Source organism: Temnothorax nylanderi, unplaced genomic scaffold, assembly GCF_030848795.1.
Source record: "Temnothorax nylanderi isolate EJ_2023f unplaced genomic scaffold, tnyl_v1.0 TNYL_tig0073_pilon, whole genome shotgun sequence".
NCBI classification, from domain to species: domain Eukaryota; kingdom Metazoa; phylum Arthropoda; class Insecta; order Hymenoptera; family Formicidae; genus Temnothorax; species Temnothorax nylanderi.
In genome coordinates, this window is record NW_027249135.1 from 599843 (window position 1) to 621358 (window position 21516).

At 47.3% G+C, this 21516-nt stretch overlaps 1 protein-coding gene across 1 annotated transcript in view; it reads left to right on the forward strand.

Moving 5' to 3' along the window:
• Px (MAP7 domain-containg protein plexus) overlaps positions 1-21516 on the forward strand; it is an 85177-nt gene that overhangs the window by 52740 nt on the left and 10921 nt on the right. Inside the window, exon 9 of the mRNA XM_071709014.1 lies at positions 21221-21471. Within this exon, the coding sequence (XP_071565115.1) occupies positions 21221-21471 (251 nt within the window). The remainder of the gene's footprint in view (positions 1-21220; positions 21472-21516) is intronic.

Here is a 21516-nt window from a genome sequence, read left to right on the forward strand (position 1 = left end):
AGAGATCGGTCGGTGTTCGCGACCCCAGCGACACAGCGGATCGTTAATATTAATTAGCGTCGGTGACATCACGAGGACCACCTAAATTTTTGATTACTCGGGATAGCCAGTAAGAGAGGGCGAGAGAGAGAGAGAGAGCGCAGAAGTTGCTCTTTGGCTTTTCCAGATCATTAGTCGCTGCTAATCACCCTTTAAATTCGTCCCAACGTTGGAAAATGACCTCCTTCATTTGAGGTTACCTTTAAATTAAACGTGAGATAATAGGGTTAATGCAAAATTTCCAAAAATTACTTAGCTATCTATCTATGTCATTTTCGTAATTTGATATTAAGTGATTGCGAACGAGAATTATTCGCGAACTTTTACATGAATTTTTACATAATTTAAATCTTTACAAATTAGTCTTTACGAATTATAGAAAATTACAGTATGCGGTGATGTTTTAAAAAACGTCTATTACGACGTTTAAAAAAATGTCCATTTGATGTCACATATCCAAATATCCCGGTCGTGGATAAATTTCTGTGCGCGTGTCTTTCTTCTCATTCTCGAAATCTTAGAGAAAAACGCGCATCGGGGAATATTCTTCAGAAAGCAGAGAAAGAGAGAAGGAAGTATCTGTCGGTACTTTCCAAAACGCGGATGTCATGGCGGGGTTGTGTGGAGGAAATTGGAGACTTCTCGGAAACATATTGCCCTCTCAATCCTCTCCAACTACCCCACATCCTCGCGCCGAGTTCTCTTGTTGGAGGGGATGTAGGGTGAAAAGGAAGGAAAGCCAGAGGTTTGGCACGGAGATCTGGCTGGAGTTTAGAACGGGGCAACTAGTTTCGTAACCCCTGTATTATGCCGCTTCCAGTAAAAAAGGAAGAAAAAGAAAAATAAGTTTAACGTTCTAGGACAAATTTTTCCAAATGGTTGACATAATATTGTGATTTGCAAATTTGTAAAATGTGAGTATTATTAAGAAAATTAAATTATTCCATATACCCTATCTGATTGAGAAACCAAAATAACAGTTAATAATATAACAAAACCTATTAAGAGAGTCTAACAAGAGCGGAGAAAATAGCAAAGTGAATGAAAACGAGCCGACTTTCCTTAATTATACGTATTAACCCCCATCACGGAATTATTTAATCGAAACTTATTAAGATCGTTTTCGCTTGGAACGGATATCGGGCTACGGAATAAAGTAGGTGAGAGGAGGAGAACCATTTAGCTGCTCGTAATTTGAAGGGTGAAAGCGTGTCGTCGTTGGCACCGACGACGGACCAGAATTGCGCTATCGGAAAAGGGTATCGATCCCACTCGCTTCCGGCTCGCTCGCGTACGGAAATGAAACAGATCGACACGCTCGTATTCGCCTAGCACCCTCATACCCGCGACGTGCGCATCGACTCGATCGGGGTGAACTTTCGTAATGAAAGTTCTCGGGACTATATAGTAAGAGGGGGGAAGGGAGTGGTGGAGGAGAGGGTCGATCCTCGGAAAATTCGCCAAAGGTTTGTTCTCGAGCGCAAGGATTCGGAGAGAAATCTCGGATTGCTGGCGGTGGCGTTAATCGATCCTGGAATTGAATTTGTTTTAGTCGGAGTTAGTATTGCGTTCGTAAATAGACGGGATGTGTCGGTGAATTTTGAATGGCCGATTCTTCAATTAATTTGCTCTTTGGATCTTTTTTTCATGAAAATTTAAAGGATACGTCGTCCTTAGTACATGTTTCTATGTCTTTCTGTGCTTTTTGTGAAGGTTTCGAAGTTAGTAGCCGTATTGCTTAAATAAGAATTAATAAAATAACTTTCTATTATATACTAATTAATTTTTATTAAATTTTGGATTATACATATACACACGTCAAAATTCTTCAACATCTTCTTAGCGTAGTTGATACTCTGGCAAATTTTCAGCGCATTGCATTCTTTACGGCAATGAGCGCGAAGCAACGAGGAAGGCACACGGTCGTAAAATCGGCACTTCGCCGTGACAGAAGTGTGAAATCGGTCAACCGGTACCAACCGGTTCCCAGCTCCCTCGTCCGACAGAAAATTGCTAATGGTTTTCGCTCGAGCGGTCTGGAAAGGGCGGAACCAGCGACGCTGCTCCAAGAAACGTTACTTTCTTCCTTACAGAGGAAAAAAAAGAAGAAAGGAGCAGGGGAGAAGGAATAATGTCGTTTCCCGCCGTTCGCCCTCCCACCGCGTGCCTTCTTTATCTGCTGGCGTGCTCAGCTTTATCAAAGAATGCTCCCCTCCGCCGAAGCTTGCGTCGTAAAAAAAGGAAAACTCGCGGAGGAGAGAAATTATCCTTCCCTTTCCGCTCGAAGGGACCATCAACGAAGCCGGGCCAGAGTCCTTTCGCCGCATTAAATAATGCTGAAGGCGGAGAATCGTTCCCGGATATCGCGGACGGTAACTTCCAATTTCGTTAAATGATCTCGCATTGTGCAAATGCTGCTGCAACTAATTGCCTCGCGTGACAGGATGCATTATTCAGGAATTGCCGCAGAAATGCAAATTCGACGCGTCGTATAAATAAGTTCACAATGAATTGGCGAATAAACAGTGAATCTGTGAAGTTTCGAGACTTGGCTTTCTCATTCAGAACTCCGCAGAACTCCTCCTACGGGATAGATACTAGCAAAAATACCGTAGGAAATTCCGTTGTATCAATTTTTTAATCGTATATTGTATACATACATTAGATCTTGTGTATTTCGCTCTGCGCACATTTTCACCTATTCAGGTAGAAACTACGGGTACATCGGCGCCTTCTTAGAAGGTGTAGGTTGCACTATTTACACGCGCATTATGTATGTCGACGGAAACGTCGATGAAAGGTGCACGGAAAGGGGTTTCTTGGAAAACGGTGCACGCGCCTCGCGAACGAGATCGGAACATAACAATTACGTGAAACAAGCGGGTGAGCTGTGTCTTTCTATCTATCTTTCTCTCTCTCTCTCTCTCTCTCTCTCTCTCTCTCTCTCTCTCTCTCTCTCTCTCTCTCTCTCTCTCTCTCTCTCTCTCTCTCTCTCTCTCTCTCTCTCTCTCTCTCTCTCTCTTTTCCTCCTGGTCGCGATGAAAAGTATAGTATTCATGTACATAGTAGCGAACCGTAGCAGCGAATCGGCCCCTTCGTTCTGATGCCGCCTTCGTCGTCGAGAGCACGTCGACCTCGGGGAAGGAAGCCACGACAGTGCCATTCTAATAATGAGACAGAACGGAAACGTCACTCACGTTCGATTCGTTCGCGGCCACGGTACGTCATAGGAAATACCGTGCGACGGAATCGCGAGAGATCGATGATTTGAGCCACCGCGAGCGGTGGGCGCACGCCGCACGGGGTTCCGCGATTCGCGTGACGGCTCGCGTTTCGCGAATTAAGCGGACACGGATTTACACAACGGAGAACCGGGCGATATTACCTCGCTGTTTTTAAATCGCACAGGGCGCAACGATCCGTCGGTTCTCGTTACCGCCAACGTCGAGACGAGCCCACGTTTGATTAACGCGCGTTTGCCATCTTCTCGAAACTGATAGATTATATAATCCCTGAAAAAGCAGAGGGATAAAACGGTACTTATGGTATTTCGATCGTCGCTTTTCCGGAGAGTAATCGAATTATCTCTAACAGGAGTATCTCTTCTAGAAAAAGCGCGATCCGGTGCGTACCTTCCCGGCAAGAACTGAACTGAACCATTGAAACTATACTATTACCGGTTTCGATTTCTAAAACCGGAGTCTCGATCGACTCGTCTTTGTCTCGACGCGGTCATCGCGCGCAAAAAAAGAAGCTGAACAAGCGTCATTCGTACGCACGTACGTACATACGTATGTATGAACGGTTTGCATCGTCAGCCCGCGTTCGCGGGCTCCGAAATGCCGTTGTTCGCAGCATTTAATACTGGATTGACCGGCTACCGTTCTACCGTGCCGGGATTAAGCCTGGGCGTGTAAAACGATCGGGGTCCGATCCGGTGTGTAAACACACGTGTAGACCGGGCGCGCGGACCTCGGATACACGTTACCATACATGTCCGACGGTGGTGCACGCGTGCACGCGCATTCGCGCGTACATCGCCGGGCGGGCGCGCGTGTATCACTTCACGACCACATTGCGCGTATCATCGACACGCCATCACCCGAGTATCGCGCCAGCGGCTCTTAACTGTCGAGAGTAACGTAACGCCAATTGCAAAAGCCGTCCCGGAATGTTGCCCCTCTTTCAAAGAGAGATAGAAAAAAAAACGATGATCCACGAGCGCGTAAATATATTGCTTTACAAAGCACGCGTTGCTTCAAATTAAAACGGCAATCGCGTAATAACCATTTATCTCTTGAAATACGCGTTTTTACATTCGAAAGTGTAATTTCTATCGCACGGATTTCGCCACCGTCCGAAAATTATTCGCAGGTAATCAAATTATACTAAATGAATTTCGTATACACAATGGATACGCGGCGCATCGATGCGAAATGAAATCGCGTGAATTTCGAGGCTTGCCGGCCGATCGCGTTTCCGCGACCAGAGGGATAAAACCGTATTTCGCTCCCGCGAGATTTTGACAGAAATAAAGCGTCGCGATGGGAATTTCTCATAAATCCAAAATCTGTTTGGCTCACGGATCACTCGCGAACCTCGAGGGGGATTCGCGGACGGATTGCATGAATGGAGAACCTCTGGACTATACGGTCGCGGTTATCCGATACACGCATACACCACTCGGTCGCGCTTGACAACCACACACATGCGAGTGCGCGCGCGCGCGCGCGCCCGCCTGCACCCACGTGGACATACACACGGAAACCCGAACGGCGGAAGTCCTCGAGGGCAGGGACGAGAGAACCATTCGCCGGGGATCACAATCAGCTCGCTCATGCATCGCGCATTTGGCCCCTCATGCTTCGATCCGCGTGGCGGTGAGCACCACGTCTGTCTGGTGCACCCCCGCGGGGAAGACAGATAGTAATAATGCTCGCGCATTAACCGGTCGCTGCATAACGTATAACGTATAACGCGCGCGACAGCTGCATTAAAAAAATAAAGAATGCAACATGCGTGAATATATTATTATTACCGCGATTTTAGTAACTCGCGTCGCCGAAATGCGCGCGCGCGAGAATACACGTACGCTTTCAGCGTGTACGTCACGTTAACCGAAAGTGTTTACAGTGTTGGAGCAATCGATAATTATACAAGGGACGGAATGTTGGTGGGGTGAGACGGTTAAACTCCATTGAAATGGACGGACTTCGTACAGTTTGCCACGTGTTGCTGAAAATTGCCGGGTTTCACTCGGTTGCGCGGGGGAGAGAGAGAGAGAGGGACAGACGTACCGTTTCGATGGAATATTGCGGGAGATAGATTCTTTTGTAATACATTCGAGGGCCATATCGAACCGGGCCTATTATTGCCACGCGACCACTTGTGTCAAGTGCGAGCGATAATGAACGAATTTCGGATGATCGTTACGGATACGTTCTTTGAAACGAGCACGTTCCGGTCGCTCTATTGAGGGGCGTGGTGTCGATAACATTCCCTCCTGTTTCTACCTCGCGAAATAACGTTTGAGCGAAATGGTTTTCGCCGCGAGATATTGAATCACGGTGTTAAAAAGCCAGCATAATTATTGTCGCGTTAATGTCGTGGAAAAACCAACGGGTTCGCGACCGCAGCTTGGATAGCGCGCGCTTTACTCTTTATCCGCGTCGCGTCTGAGAAAATAAAAAATTACAAACGAAGCCGCAGGAGCTGAAGAGGAGGGAGAGATAGAGGACAAGAGGAAGGGAAGGAAGTTACGTGCCATCGGTGTAAGGTAGCCTCAACTATTCTCCGCAAAGAGCGCGGCGAAATGAAATAACGGTCCGGGTGGTCGCGAGAAATGGAATGAAAATTCGCGCGGAAATGGTGGAGCGAGAACGCGAAAAATTAAACTCGGCCTCTCCCCGTTCGTTCCCCTCGTCTCTTCTCATCCGTTTTCCTTTCCGACTACTCCACCGCCGCCACCCCGTCGACCGCGGCTTTTTGTCCCGTCCGGATGGAAAAGAGATAGAGAGAGAGAGAGAGAGAGAGAGAGAGAGAAAGCCGATCTGTGTTTGCGAGCCGAATGTGATTGAAATCAAAACGCTGCGCTGCGCCCGCGGGGAATGGCAGGAAAATCGGAAAAACGGCCGATCCGCAAATCAACTATGTACGCAACGTCGCCGCAGTATCGGCGGCGTATTGTTTTGCTTTTCGCTGGTCCCTTTCGCGCTCGGTTAACCGGCGACCGGTTGCACTCACAATCAAACAAATGTAAAAGAACGTGGTAAAAGCTGAACCCTCGCGATCTGTGTGATTTCTTTTCCAATCTATACATATTGCGAATTTCCGAAATTGGATTGCATCTAGGAAAATTTTGGAGCTTTCTAAACGTTGAACGTGAGTCGACAGCTCGTGCGATAATTAGCGCCCTGAATAATTTTCACGCGAAATTATATTACGTTCTTTACGGCAAATTTCCAGCGTGATCAAGGCGCGACTTTCTTTCAAGAAGGTTACGCTTCAGCGAGCTGCAATTTGTCAGCATGACGGTTTTTCTCGCCGATAAACTTCTCGTAAAGGCAGAGCCGCGACGGTGAATTTAGCGGATAACGCGAGGCGGGTAGAAGATTGCGAGCTATTAGGCACCGCGTGGGTATACATTGTTTTGCGAGCGCGCGCGCGCGCGCGCGCCTCGGCCGATTGCAGCAATCACGGCGTCGTTAGGCGATCTGCAATTATTTTCGTGGCGTGTTATTATCGTGTTCAAGGATGAAAGAGTGCCCCCGAGCTCCCGCGCCGCCTCCCCGACTTGGCGGCGTTAATTACGAGGCCGATAAAGCACGCCGTGCATAAACTTTTATCGCCCTGTTAATGCTCTCGAGCGTTGTATTTCCTTTCTTGTAATCCCGTAACCGACGAGTGCGGCTCGCGTAATATCGTGAACGAACCTCGCGATATCAAGAATTTCACGTCTCTCTTCTCGAAGCGATCGTTTGATGCTGCTGCTTATGGAGCTGCTCGATTAGAAATCAGAAGCGATGAATTCAATCTTTATGATTGATCGTGCTGTTCCTCCAGGCTAAATTTTGCCTTTACATTATATTAATTAAAGAACGCGTCATTTGCATAAAACTTAGAGCACGCTCTGTGTTATCTATAATAGAGGACTAACATTCTGTAGCCGATCTTTTTTGCATTTCGCGACGTTGAGTGTGTTTGATCCGTGGGGACGTGTCTCGAGGAGAGAACGTCGGATATCTCAGTAGCACCAGTACGTCGAGAGCTCCAACAGGTACACGGCTCGATCCCTCGGGACGCCGCGTATACAACGAGCGTAGGGACCAACCCTTTTAGCGATTTTCTCACCCCCGTTGTACACGCTCGGTGCTGCCGACCAGGGGTGCGCGCACACGCACGTGAATTACTCTCCCCCGAGTCACGAGCGTGGAAACACGTGAGGCCTCCTGGCAGAAGGGCGGCACGTTGAAGGGGGGGGGAGGGAGAGAAGAGAGAAGGGGACGCGAGACGGAGTCGATAGAAGGGGTGCTCGAGAACCATCGCCGTTGCCGGGCGTCGGCAATTAGCGCGCCCCGACGCAAATCGTCCCCTAATCCGGAGCTTATTTCCTCCGCGCCATTGAGCCGCGGGCCGACTGGGGAGTTCGGTATGGCCGGTCGTAAAAAAAAAAGTAAGAAAGCAGATACGAAGCGAATGTTGCTGTTAATTCATAAAAATCAACAACTTTCAAGATAACTCATTTTTATTCTCGCGATAGTTTTTTTACATAAAGGAGTTTGTGAAGGATAAAGGAGTCAAGTACAAGAATAAGCATTTCGATAGAAAAAGCTCGGAAGGAAAGGGATACTTGATATTGAAGGATCGATATATTCGAAGCATTGATACTAAAAATAGAAAGCGGAGTATCCATACTTTATTACCGTCGAAAATAATGTACGAATGCCTAAAATACTTGGTATCAGACGAAAACGAATTGATCGCATATTGTAGTATCCCTTCCCGAAGTATTCGTATCTTTAACTCCGACCGCTATGTATTAAAGGGTTAAATGCCCGGTGTGTATTCGCGCGCACGTTCACGTTCACATTCACGTTCACGTTTACATACGCGGTTCGTGTTGTAAGCGCGTGCAAAGGCAGACGACGTGGAATATTTTCCATGGCGTGCGCATTCGTTATTCGACCGGTCGATGCTGGGTAATTGAATACGCGGCTTTTATACGCGGCCGAAGGGTGGTGTGTGCGCGGTTCATGTACAGAGTGGCGAGAGGGGAGGGTTGATTCTCTCTCTCTCTCTCTCTCTCTCTCTCTCTCTCTCTCTCTCTCTCTCTCTCTCTCTCTCTCTCTCTCTCTCTCTCTCTCTCTCTTTCTCTCTTTCTCTCTTTCTCTGTGACGGGACAAAGGGCGGGTGGCGGAAGTGAGGTACGGGGAAAGTTTAGCACACGGCTCGTACCGAAACACGTAGGGCGGCGGGTAAGGGAGAAGGGCGGAATCAGCGGCGGCGACGTGAGGGGGTGTAGTCACTGTAGGGGGAAGGGGTGAGAGACCGCAGGGGGAGGGATGGCTCGCTCGGTGTGTTCTGCTGTTCCGGGGTTTTATAGCGGCGGTCGGAATTAATGAGGGACCGTGTTTTCACGGCGACCGAGTGGCGGTGCAGATTTCATTTTACTATTTACCCCAGGGAATTTATTTGGCAACGGGCGGCGGGCAGGGTGCGGTACTGCCGGTGGTTGTTGCCGTGGGTGGTGGGGTACTTCAGTGAGCGACACGAAGCCGCGTTTGACCGGTAATTCCGGCGATTATCCTGCCGGCAATCATACTAATTAGCGAAAATCTTTTTGAGGCTTTAGATAATTCATAAATGTTCCAGCCAAGTATTTCAATGAAGAAACTAATTTTCAAAAGACCTTTGGTTATTTTTTTTCATAAAATTTTTTCTTATAAATTATTGAAACATATCCTCGGAAGAAATAGACTTTTGTCCATTTAAAAAAAATATGTATATATTATGTCAAGAATTAAATAGCGCAAACAGGATTCTATACGAAGACGCTTGGAAGTCGTTTCGTCTAAATAGCCCTTTAGTCGCTCCTTTTTCCATCCGCTCTTTTCGCTCCCTCCTTGTTGTAGCGAACGCGGGGGAGAGAGGGGGCGACTATGGGGGTCGTCGCGATCCCACCGGTGCCAGCGAGCAAAACGTTATTAAATCGCGGATTCGCGTCACGTTTCACGATCTAACGAATTAATATGGAAATTCCAAAGCACCTTACGAACGAACGAACGAATGAACGGCGTCGACGCGAAATCCCACAGACACTCCCGGGAGCAACGGGGGTAGCAAAGAGATCGTATCGCATTGGCGTCGACATCCCGTTTCTACCCACGTTCTCGAATTTTTTTTCCGATAATTTCAAAAGATTTCTTATCATCAAACGAGGATAAGCATATGGAGACGAGATATTTAATTCCACGAAGAGAATTCCACATGAAATACATAAGATACATTGTGTGATGTATTATATATATATAATTACATGTTTATAAAAAGCTTACGTAGTAGGGACGTCAATCGAAGGGTTCAAAGCGAGAATATATACGGCAGTCTATAATTTGTAAAGAGAGCCCATTTGGAATATGAAGTATTGTATTTGAACGTAAAAATTATAGACCTATGCCGCTGTTTCTTCGAACCCATCAATTGACGGAGCATGACGGCTCATTACATGTGCGCCAGCACGCGGGGGTTCATATAATTATAATGCGAGTTTTCGGTGGCGAGATTTGAATCGCTCGTTCTCGGGGAAGGCGTACAAAACGTGGTGAAATTCTACGCCCATGATTACGGGACTAAAATGAAACGTATATTTGGGGTTAGGGCGGATCAGGGGTTGGAGCCTGGCGGGCCCTGGAGTCGTTTATATGGTGATTCAATGGGGGTGCTTGGCAAAATGTCAAGGGACTCGTAAGGGCGGCCTCGGAGTTTCGGCGCATTTCAGCCACCGCCACCGCCGCCGCCCCTGCCTGGTGGTTATTCGTGCAAAAATTTCACGTTTGCAGCGTTTCGTGCGTTCCGCGAGCGTTGAAGAACGAACTTTTCGTGATAACACCGACGAAACTTTCCGAGAAGTTTCCCGAAAGTAGGATTTATCAGCTGTGCGATACCAAATGCGAAACAAGAAACGTTAAAAACCCACGAAGGTGTTTTATAAACATACATGTGTGCGCTAATATATCCGTTGCGCGCTGTTGATCGTTCAATTTGCAACAGAAGTGGTAATATCGAATAATAATTGTTTCACCGCGCGTTTCAATTATCGTATATCTCTCGCGTATATAAAATGTCAGGTAAATATTTGACGTAGTAATCGTTGCGCCTTTCAATGCGCATTAGAGGTTTAACGCTAATCAGTCGAAGCTTTCTATCGTTTGCCGCGGCATTGTGTTCCTGACGTTAATTGATGCGGCGCACGATAACGGGGTGCGCCGTGTTGTGTGGCGCGAGCAATTTAACGCCGAGATGCTTTCCGACCTTGATACTATCCGAACCGATCGCGTTGAATCGACTGCCATTCGTGCCGCACATAGGACAGATGTTCGTCCAACCGCGATCGACGGTGGCCTTTGTCAAGGCTGTAGTTCGCACACGCTCGTTACGCAACGAAAAATATGGGCGAGAGCGAGTGTAGGTGGACTGCTGAACTCTGATAGTCGATTGTTACCGCGAGCGTACAAAGCGTCATCGAGAAACGAGAGCGGATTGCAAGTTGCAAGCGAGAAAGGTTTTGCGTTGACACCAAGGCAAAAGGGCAAAGGAAGAGCTGATGGGAAAAGTCATAACTCGATATCATACGTCGTGCGTTTAAAAATAATGAACCAAAGATTTACGAGTATGATCCGCGGCATTAAACTTTAAAGGACTTGGACAAATTAATTCGTCTCGAGATGAACGCAAGCGGAATCCTATCGCTATCTGCTATTCGCTTCGGCAGAATTTTAAATCGCGGCTTAATCGCCGCGTGATTAACAGTCGCGGGTTAAGAAGGTGCGGATGAAGACGCGGCGTACAATCACAGCCTCGCTAAAAAAAGGATCGCCCTCCCGTCTTCTACCGTCTGTATCTCGTTCGGCCGCAAATCGATTGGAAACGGTCCGCGAATACAAATCGCTGGCACATATAATCCGCTTTCCTCGCGAACCGCAATTTGTCTTCCCTGCCCTCTTTCGTCGTTTTCTGTTAGACACTGCCCTCTTGCCGAGCCGGTCCTTCTCCCCTTCGGCTAATCCGCCGCCCCGGTTCTTCCGGCATCGATTTTTCACGCGAGACCCCGACTTCCGTGCGACCGAGGGTTCTTCGTACACGAGAGAAAGAGAGAAAGAGAGAGAGAGAGAAACCGGCGGAGAGGGATAGAGGGTTATGCGAGGAGTCAGGAGATTAAATAGGAAAAGGTCAACCACACGATCTGACACGAAGGGCGGCCACGGCTGTTACATCGTTCTCTACCTCTGCTGGTCCTTCACCTTCCATACCGTTTCACTCTAGTGAACGAATTTTTGTATTTTTTGCTTTTTGTTTTTATTATTATTTATTGCAAATCTTTAATACTTTTATTATTTTATAATTTGATTTTGTATAATTCACCTGTCGCAGATAGCAAGAATTGCTATTTGCTATGAAATACTTGTGATATTGTTAAATTTATTTTACTTGCTCGCACATATTGGTTTTATACACGACCTTTGTTTCTTTTTTGTTTTTGCTAAGGGTATTACTTCACTTAATTTCTACATGTTTTATAACGTTCGCGTTCTTCGGGGAATATGCCAAGAACGAAACAAATTCTCTCTTCTTTTTTTTTCTCCCTGCCACCCGCGCTCGTCTACCCGAGGGCACGCGAGAGGGAGAACTGCAAGCATCGACCAGGGCGCCCCTCTCCTACATCCGCGATTCTCTCCCCCAAGGGTGTTCTCGACTGGTTATCGAACGTCGACACGACAACCGCCGAGTTACGGAATCACGTGAGACACTCGACCTGGAGCCTCATCGAATTATCGGGGATTTCGCCTGCCCTTTTGCGGCAACTTGTGCCCGATGTCCCGCTTCTTCCTAACGAAAGTGTCGGCCAGTTGTCGCCCACGTGTGTAACTGACCGGATGTTTTTATTCCTAGATGAATAAAACAAGAATCAGTGGATTCATTTTTACTATATTTCCATAATTGGATTATTATTTCTCAGTTTGTTAAAATTTTACGACATAATCGCGGTTTTTTAGCCATGGTTTCAACAATTTGTTTTATGTATGCATGTGAGATTAAGAATTTTCATTTGTTACAAATTATTAAATTATGATTGCACGTCTGAATCATTTATTTCTGGAAAAAAGATTTTGTCTAAAAAAAGGAACTAGAGGAATCTTTCTCTAATAAATAAGTCTCACGTAACATAACGCCGGATTGCTTTCTTGATTTAAATTAAAATTTTATTAGTCTATAACATTATTAATTTACAACATTGCGACACTGCGCGTTCTTCCAAAGGCAAAAATCGTGACGGACATCAGTAACATTTTTTCGCGAACCGATATCGGGTGTGTACGCGCTGCGTAGGGTCGATACCCTTCCGGTTCTGTCTGTAAACTGGTAGCATCGTCGCCGGAAATTTAATATCGTCAACGACAACCCCGGCGTCTCGTCGGTCGACGCGCATCGTATCGTATCGCGACGCTCGACGACAGGGGTGGTTAAAGGGAAAACTTTGCCCGGCAGAGGCAGCTCTTTCCCTCGACTCTTTTTTCAACGCTTTAATATCGAGGGGCTGCTCGCGCTCGCGACACTCCCCGGCCACAGAGGAGGCCTTCTTGCTCTTCACCCTTACACGCCGCCATGTTTTCCAACCACCCTGTGTTCACCGCGCAGATGTGCTCCTCGGAAAAGATCGCCGTTGCCGCCGCCCCTCGTGTCAAATTTCTCCTGAAACTTATCTTAATTTCGCCTTATAATTATGATTGGTATAAGGTTGCGCCAAGCCTATCGCTACTTCTCTTAATTTTCTTCGAAACTCTTGAAGAATTTTAATTTAACATTCTTCTTCTACCTCTACACTAATACGTAGAGATCAACTACAGCTATATTCATTATCTATTAATTATTAATTTATATGCGTTTGTTACCTTTAAATATATCCTGCAAGATAAAATTAAGCGCATTTTTTCTGGATAGTATTTTCGTCCTTTTCTTTTTCAGTCCTCATCTCAATTGCGTTCCACAGGACTAGCGTAATTTCTCAAGAATACTGTATTACGTTGCCTATCGATTTCTTCGTCAATGCTTTTCCCGTGTACAACCCTCGGCGATTACCTCGTCTTACAGGCCAATAAAAAGCGAACGTACGTGATTAACATTTCATAACGTGTATACGTGTGCCAACGGGAACTAAGTACACGACAAAGAGTGACTTTTATTCCCTTGGGGCGTAGAGCGGGAGAGGGAGGAGGATCGTATAGTCGCCGGCCAACAGAGTGCACGTCGCGGAGTAAATCGCCCGATGATTTGCCGTTAAAAATAATGTTAACTTTCGCCTCGGCGGCACGCGATTTCGCCGCATCCGGCTATTATCGATCGCGTTATTTTTACCCTGAAAGCTAGACCAGCCGCCACGACCCGCGTTAAGATTTCATGGACGACACTCTCCGTAACGTACGGAAAGTGCGCGCGGTGGCGTGCACGAGGACCGTGAAAATTTATTTCGGCAGTTTCCGAGGTGACGAGCACGGTCGGCAGACAAATTGTCCGAGAGACGAAGAGGTGAGAGAACAGGCGTTCCGTCTCGATTCGACGAGCGATATTTCTCCACGGGGATCTTCGTAGGACAACTCTAGATTTAAGCACGAATTAAAATAATTTATTCTCTCTAGCGTTTTTTTTTTATACCAATTACAGATTATTTTGTACATCTACATTTCACCGCTAAAATTTCATAAGTCACGACTCCGTACTTATCGTAGCTCTCCCGAAGTCAGACGACGACATCTCTCTTCCTCTCTCGCGCCCCTATTCGCGTTTTCTTCCCTTCCGGTCCTTCTCGGACGTCCCCTTTCACGCGTCGCTTGCTACTGAATCTCAGTGAGCAATTCCGACCCCGAGCACGATCTCCGTCAATGTTTTACTGCACATACCGGAAGTACCCTGGAGAGTTAGACGTCAGCGAGGAACATCTCCTCTCGCTCGGTTTGAGTCATGTCTTATGCATAAAAGTTTCATGCATAAGACGCAACGCGGCCGCGTGATGATAGTACTGTGTAGCGGTAGTACTCAGCGTACGCCATCCGGATATTTTACACGGAATACCCGAGATATATCGGGCTACAATGGCATTACGATGGCTCGCGCGAAATAGTCGCATTATTCGCCAAATACCGACCGGTGGGCGGAAAAATGTCGGGAAGACGCTTTACGGATTTTACGACGCACCAGATATCTCTCTGGCTAAGATTGACGTCTTTCTCCACGGTTTTGAACAACAAAGTTGAAGCGCAAACGTCGTGCCTTCCGTCGCGATAAAATTGCGCGAAAAAATTACAAAATCATCGAAGTTTCTTTTTTTTCCTATTTTATATGCGAAGGAACGTTGTCACGCATAAAAGTTGGCGGTCGCTGTATTAATGGCGGAAGGAGACTTCCCGATCCTCGCGGGCGGAAGCAGAATTGAACCGCGTGTTTGAACCATAAAACTAATTTGCAATTCGTTAGACTCGTTGCGATTACGCCAGCGGTCGGAATTTATCGAATGCGAGGGTGGTCATGAATAAGTGGCGACGGGTCGCATCAGGTACAACGGCGCTTTAAATAATTCATGCCGCGCGAGGCATCAGGTACATACACGCGCGCTTCCCTCGCGGGTCCAGGGTCCGGCATTTCCGCGACGAAGCCCGCTCTCTCGCGCGACGCCCGGCGTCGCGGCGCCCCGGCTCTCGTCGGGGATTTATGCGCCCGCCGTCGGAACGATACCCCGTTTATCGCGACGCGAAAATCGATCGAACGTTCGCCCCCTCGCGTTCGCGAGCCAACGGGGGAGAGAGAAAGAGAGGGAAAGAAGAGGGACGAGATCCTGCAGGATGGTCGGAATTTTACCCTCGCAGATGGCGACGACTACGGCGTATCTCCCCCCCCCCCCTCTACCCTCTCCCCTCTCCCCTCACTTCGCCTGGCGTCTCTCCCGTTATGTTTCGCGCCTGCCATCCGCGTCGATGGTCTTGTCAACCTTACAGAAATCGCTATCCACCTGTTGTCTGTCTGTCTCTCCGGCGCTTTATATCCGCGAATGCCGGGCCTGGATATTTTCCGTCGCGACTCCATTTTACGTTTTTAACATAATTAAACGCGGAATAACTAGGAAATCCGAATACGGCTTACTAATTAAAAGTTGTAATAATCAGCAATATATTTAAATGTGATAAGCAAACTCGCGCTGTTTTTAATGTCTAAAAACATATAAAAATGTCATTTCTAAAGTTGCTATTTCTGAAATATTAATTTAAAAAAAAAAAGGAAAACTTTACATGGACATTTTATCTAATATACTTTATATTTAAAAATTAGTTTAACATAGGATCTTAATGGATAAAAACGAGACGAGCGCTCTGAGATAAATAATAGGTATATTTTGTAGTGTTGTACAAATTGTAAAATTATAAAATATTCAATTGCGTTTTACAAACCAGTATATTATCGACAATATATTTTGCCGAGCGTGTCGAACGGATTAATTCGCGTCGTTGCGTGGTTTATAAATGCTGCATCCTCCATGATAGATCGACCTGTGCTGCTCTTTGCTTCGATGCCTCTGTGCTCGTAATGAATCTTTTATTATCGTGACCGGTCCGTGACTCTATAAACGATATAAAATGATGATTGCTTCGCTCCCACCTTTTCAGCGATGCGACAATTATCTCTTTGTGCGTTCGGCATCGTCAATTAATATCTGTCGAACGAACGAAAATGATAATTACTTTATCGGTAATATTAAATTGTGGCGTTACCCCCCTCCCTTCTTCGGGGTAATGTGGCACGCGTAAAGGACTCTCCTTTGATCTGCGCACCATAATGCGACGCATTTTATCCACGCAGCGTGATGACCTCAGCATATTTTGTACGTTTTTGTCCGCCGCGCGTTTGTACAAATTTTGTCGCGTTGGCGTGTCGAGAAAAATACGAATGATATTTCCATAAGCATGACTGTGGCTCGTTGAAAGCGACCCGCTTTTCAATAGGGGCGTTTTATTTTCTACTGAAAACCGGCAAGTCTATTACTTAGGGCAACGTCGCGACTTCGTCGTCGGCTTATTACATCACTTGTATGCACGATCCGAGGACTTCGTGTCTTTAAGCACTTCGCAAACTTGCCGACGAACGTCGTGTTCGAGCCTTGCCCGAGTCTTATCGCGCGAGCCCCCGGCTACGCCCAGCCGCCCCTTTATAATCCGAGACCTGGCGAACGTAATGGCCCGGTAAACGCGAATCGCAATAACTTCATCGTGACCGGCGCGGCGAGGTGTCACGGGCGACACGCGAGATGAAGCGATATTCTGTCGTAAAGCCGGCTACGAGCCGAGCGAACGAGCGCGAATGAACAGCTTACTCGCGAGTAAGCCGCTCGCATTCATTCAGGTGAGTCGTTCGTGCTTGTTCGCGCTCATTCGCTTGGTCCGGGTTGATACGCTCTGAATATTTTCACGTTGATGTTAGATTTATACATATACGCGAAATCAATGATCGGTTCATTCTCTGTCGTTATTATTCTCATTTTTAGTCGCGTCGCGCAGCTTATCTTATTCTTTTTGGTCTCAAGCCCGATTCTCCTCGGATGTCTCACTCCGAGAACTAAGAAGGAGAATGGCGAGTCAACTTTCCGCTAGAAGAAGATCCTTCGCGACTTAGAAGATTTAACTCGGTGATGGGAGAGGGAGGGCTGGGAGGACAGGTGCGATTTACGCGACGACCCTGTATATCGGAAGCGCTCGGTGAAAACACTTCGGTGTAAAAACAGAGTTAGTGGCGTAATCCGGTCGCCACCATCCCCATCCACGCGCGTTTCCCCCCCCCCCTCTACGGGGCGAGGAGCCCCCTCGTCGTCGCTCTTCTCCCTTTGCTCTTTCGCGGGGACACGAGAGAGCGCCGTTGATAGGGTGTACTGAGAGAGAGAGTTGGCAGGGACCGTAACGGGCCGGATTCAGGCTCTCTTCCTGTCTTAGTGGTGTGGCGTTACCATGGTAACAGACTGTAAGCCGCTTAACACCCCCCAGTGGCCCTGCTCTGCCCTGCTCGTCTCTCTCTCTCTCTCTCTTTCTCTTTCCCCCTGCCGCAGCCTCCTCGTCCTCCTCCTCCTCCTCTCTTCCGAGCCCGACGGAATCCTCGTGGCACCGACACACGGAGTCAACCCACCCCGCAGTGATACTCGTGGCAGAGCGGACGGTAGTAAATGTCGTTTTCCCCCCTCTCCGCCCTGCCATCCCCATCTCGCCATTCTCGCTCCCCGCTCCGCCAGCAGGCATGTTTTCGCACCCTCGTCGGTAACGAGCGGGCGAGAAGTCCCTCGACTCGGCGGAGAGGATATCTCTCGTCTGTCATCGACGACGAGATCGCTCCTTCGTGGAGATGTATATCCAAGCGTAGAGGAATAGGAGTAGGAGGAGGGGGAAAACGACGATTAGCGTGATAGAGTGTCGGCGGAGGACAGCGAAGGGAGAGGGAGAGGAAGAGGAGGGGGAGATAAGTTGGTCTCGGTCGTGTGAGAAACAGGAGAAACTTGCGGTCGGAAGTTTCGGCGACGAAGTGCATGAGCGCGGATTCTGTTCAGACGCGACATCTCGCGGTTTATTCAAATGCGAGCAGGGGGTGGGATGTGCGGTGAAGGGATGAAGAAGGGACGCCGACCGTGAGTCCGTGAGAAGGAGAGCACGGAGTGAGAGAGAGAGATATATATATACCGTGTCGTTAAATGAGAGCGCTTCTCGCAAGAGGCGGACAAACCCCTTCGAGGATGACGCGCGACACTCTCTCGCTGCAATATCGCGGAAAAAAAACCGATGACGGATACTCTTTCTTTTTTGCCTTTGTCTTTAACGACCAGCAGCGTGACATGCGTTGTACTTACCTCACCAGTTGTTCGCCATTAACTTTTCCCTTTCCTTGTTACGGCAACGGTGACAAGTGAGAGATGGGCGACGTCGGAGAGTCGAGCGGATAACCGAAACGTGGAAATCGAGCGACGTGAGCGCAGCGGGGGTGAACAATGCGAGGCGGAAAGGAATCCGATTCCGGTTTCGGGGATGGGAATGGCAGAAGAAGGGGATGCGGAGGAGATGATGGGCTGAATAGAGATGAACAATGAATATGTAGCCCGGAGAAAGGAGAGAGAGAAAGAGAAAGGGAGAAAAGGGCGCGTATAGCAGCGCGAAGACGTCTGCATTCCGTTGATGAAGAATTCAATGGCGGGGTAGAGTACTCCCTTTGAGAGGGAGGCGAGGGCCATCAGGCATTATCTCTTTATTTTTTCGTTCTACCCATAGGCTTTTTTTTCGAGGGAGGAGAGGGCGATTTTCTCGTCCTCGGCCGTTCTCTTTGCGAAAACAAAAGACCGTTCGCATGCCGACGTGCGTCGCTAACTTTGAAAAAAAAAAGAGAGCCTGAAGAGAGATGGGCGCGATCCTTCTCCGCTAGCGTCGTTTCGCAATTTCTGCCCTTTTTACGTAGGGGTTTTTTTTTTATTCTCATTTTAATTAAAACGTCGATATCTTCTGCCTGGTAAAGTTCTCTTCGAGTTCTTACGCGTCCAAATTGCACGAAAGACAATAACGATTCTTAACGCTCGAAGAGATAAAATCTGAAGCGAAAGAGTACCAATTTTTCAGTGGAAATTTTTGGATAAAAATTTTTCAAGTTTTCCATGATTTTTCCTTTCTGGCAGTTTAAAGATTTCTATGAATTTTAAATAGCGTCTCAAGACTTCTGTTGAAAAGTATTAGACCTCTTAATTCTTATTGAGGTACAAAAGTTATGACCAATTTTCTTAACGGAAATATGAAGCCCATATCTTTGGATTCCTATTTTTTAATTCAGTTAATCGTTAGAATTGTTTTTGAAATGTGTCAGGAATTCTGAAACTCCTTGGAAGAATTAAAACTTTAATTGTGACTTGGCAGTAGTTATGTTGCTATTTTTTAAATGATTTTGATTACCCTATTGAACTTATTTTAATCTTGTGAAACGGATGTGGAAATATCAATGCTTTATCCGATATCATAGCATTGCAACTTTACGCAGTGTCGTATACATATGCATATATATGCATATATCCACAACATTGTACATATACGCAATGCAATGTCTGCGAGGAATCTAGAAAACAATGCCATGAAAATGTAATACATTCGGGAACTTCTTCACATTGGTGTCAAGGATGTTATACCATAACGCCATTTAATTAAACTGCGTAGTTGCGCGTGGCATTTTTTAACATAATGAAGGACATAGGTCGCACGTATAAGCATTTCTGCAGTGCATACATTAATTGAAAAATGTTTTAATCAATAACGTTAAATAATGCGAAACTATTTTATAAGTTTGCTCGTTGGATGGTGTATCACACTTATTGCGATACTGTCTAATCTCTCTTTCTAATGATCTTAATCGTATTTTTTTTTTATTGCAGTATCTCGGCATTTACTTTCGATACGTTTTTCTCTGTGTTGCGTCTCAAGTTGCGGTTCAAGTTAAAGTTCAAATTGCAGCTTAATGCATCCTCGCTCGCCGCGCGTTTTTCGACAATAAAAGCACTATTCTGCGTACCCATCTATTATTACACGCTTATTTTACCGAAGCGTTAACACGATCGATCTATAATTATGTTGGAATTAAAATTATGTCTACTTTGTCGATTATCCAGCTCGCTTTACCAGCCGCGATTAATTGTCGCCGTCGGTTTGTCTAATTAACGAACGCCGGTTCGCGCGTAGCGGCCGACGATATTTTATTACCAGCTCGCTCGATACTCCTCGCCGTAAATTTTAATTATTGCCGCCATTACGGCGGCCTAACGCGCATCGCGTTTTATCACTCGTCACATCCGCCGTAAAATCAGGAATTCGAGAAAGGAAATCGTAGACTTTTGACATTGGCGTTCGATCGAACTTTATTAATGATAGTCGTTAATTTTAGCCATCGCGACTGATGATCTCTACTAAAAAGAAAGAAAACGCTTTTATTTTGTATTTACTGCTGTATTAATTCTTCGTGAGCGCGATCATCACTGGAAACTAAAAGATGCAAGATGCAAAGTTCAAAGTTATGTTGCTACTATTTAAGAAAGTGATTCATTAAACTCTTCGAAATTCGGACGTTCGTAAATTCGGGGTCTCGGGTTGATCGATCGAGAAGATACTTTTGGGCCGATGCGTCTGGCTTTGCGTGTACACGCTCGTTGATACTTATTCTCTCTCTTGCCTACCTCTCGCCGACCGCCTCGCAATTAATCTCCCACGAAGTCGATCATGCTCGGCCGACCTCCCCGGCGGGTCACGTCAACACGAGTGCGACCTCCGATCCCGCGAGGAGAATTATGAGGCGCGCTCGTTACCGAGCACGAGAGAAAGATAGAGAGGGAGCGAATGCACGTGTGTGGAGACGACGGGGTCGCTCGTTAATCTTCGCCCCGATAACGCCTCTTTCACGACGAGCGTACGAAACGTACGCGTTTATCGAAAGTTTGTTACCGCGAGCACCACGTTATGGTGAGAGAGAGCCTCGAGCGCGCGACATCGATAGGTAGAGTCGAGCAAATGGCACGGTTAATCGAATTCTCGTCCGGGATAATTAGGCGTGTGACATATGTATCCGCCGAGCAACACGTGCATCTCTTGAACCGTCACGAACGGAGATTGATTCGGCAAGTCGGTTGCGAAAATCCGACGAGAGGAGGATCGCTGCATTTCAAGCGGATCGCGATTACGTTAGACGCGCGACATTTGTTTGTGTCAAAAACGATCCGCGCCCCGCCATGTCGGACGTGTTTCCCCGACCGTCGAGGTCAAGATCTACCACCCCGTGTAGATCCCGAGTTAAGTTATGCGCGAGCGTAAATTTCACACGGACCTGGGCATTGACCTCTTGCGCTCTCTCTTTTCAGGTCTACAGCCCGCCAGCACCAAAGCTCAGCCAACCTCGATTGGCAAGTCCCACCGACCCAGTTCCGGCGTACTACCTCAGGGTCACACCCCGGGACCTGGACCGGGCGGGCAGCAGAATAGCAGGAGCTTCGCCGCCGCTCTGAGGAACCTGGCCAAGCAGGCGGGCCCGGCACCTCAGGAAGAGGAACCCCGTGCCAGCCCGAAGAACCGGGCGCCACCGCCCTTGGTCAGAGGTCCTTCCCCTGCTAAGGTGAGTAATTGCACCGGCCGCGTTATATACCTTATCCTTCCTTAT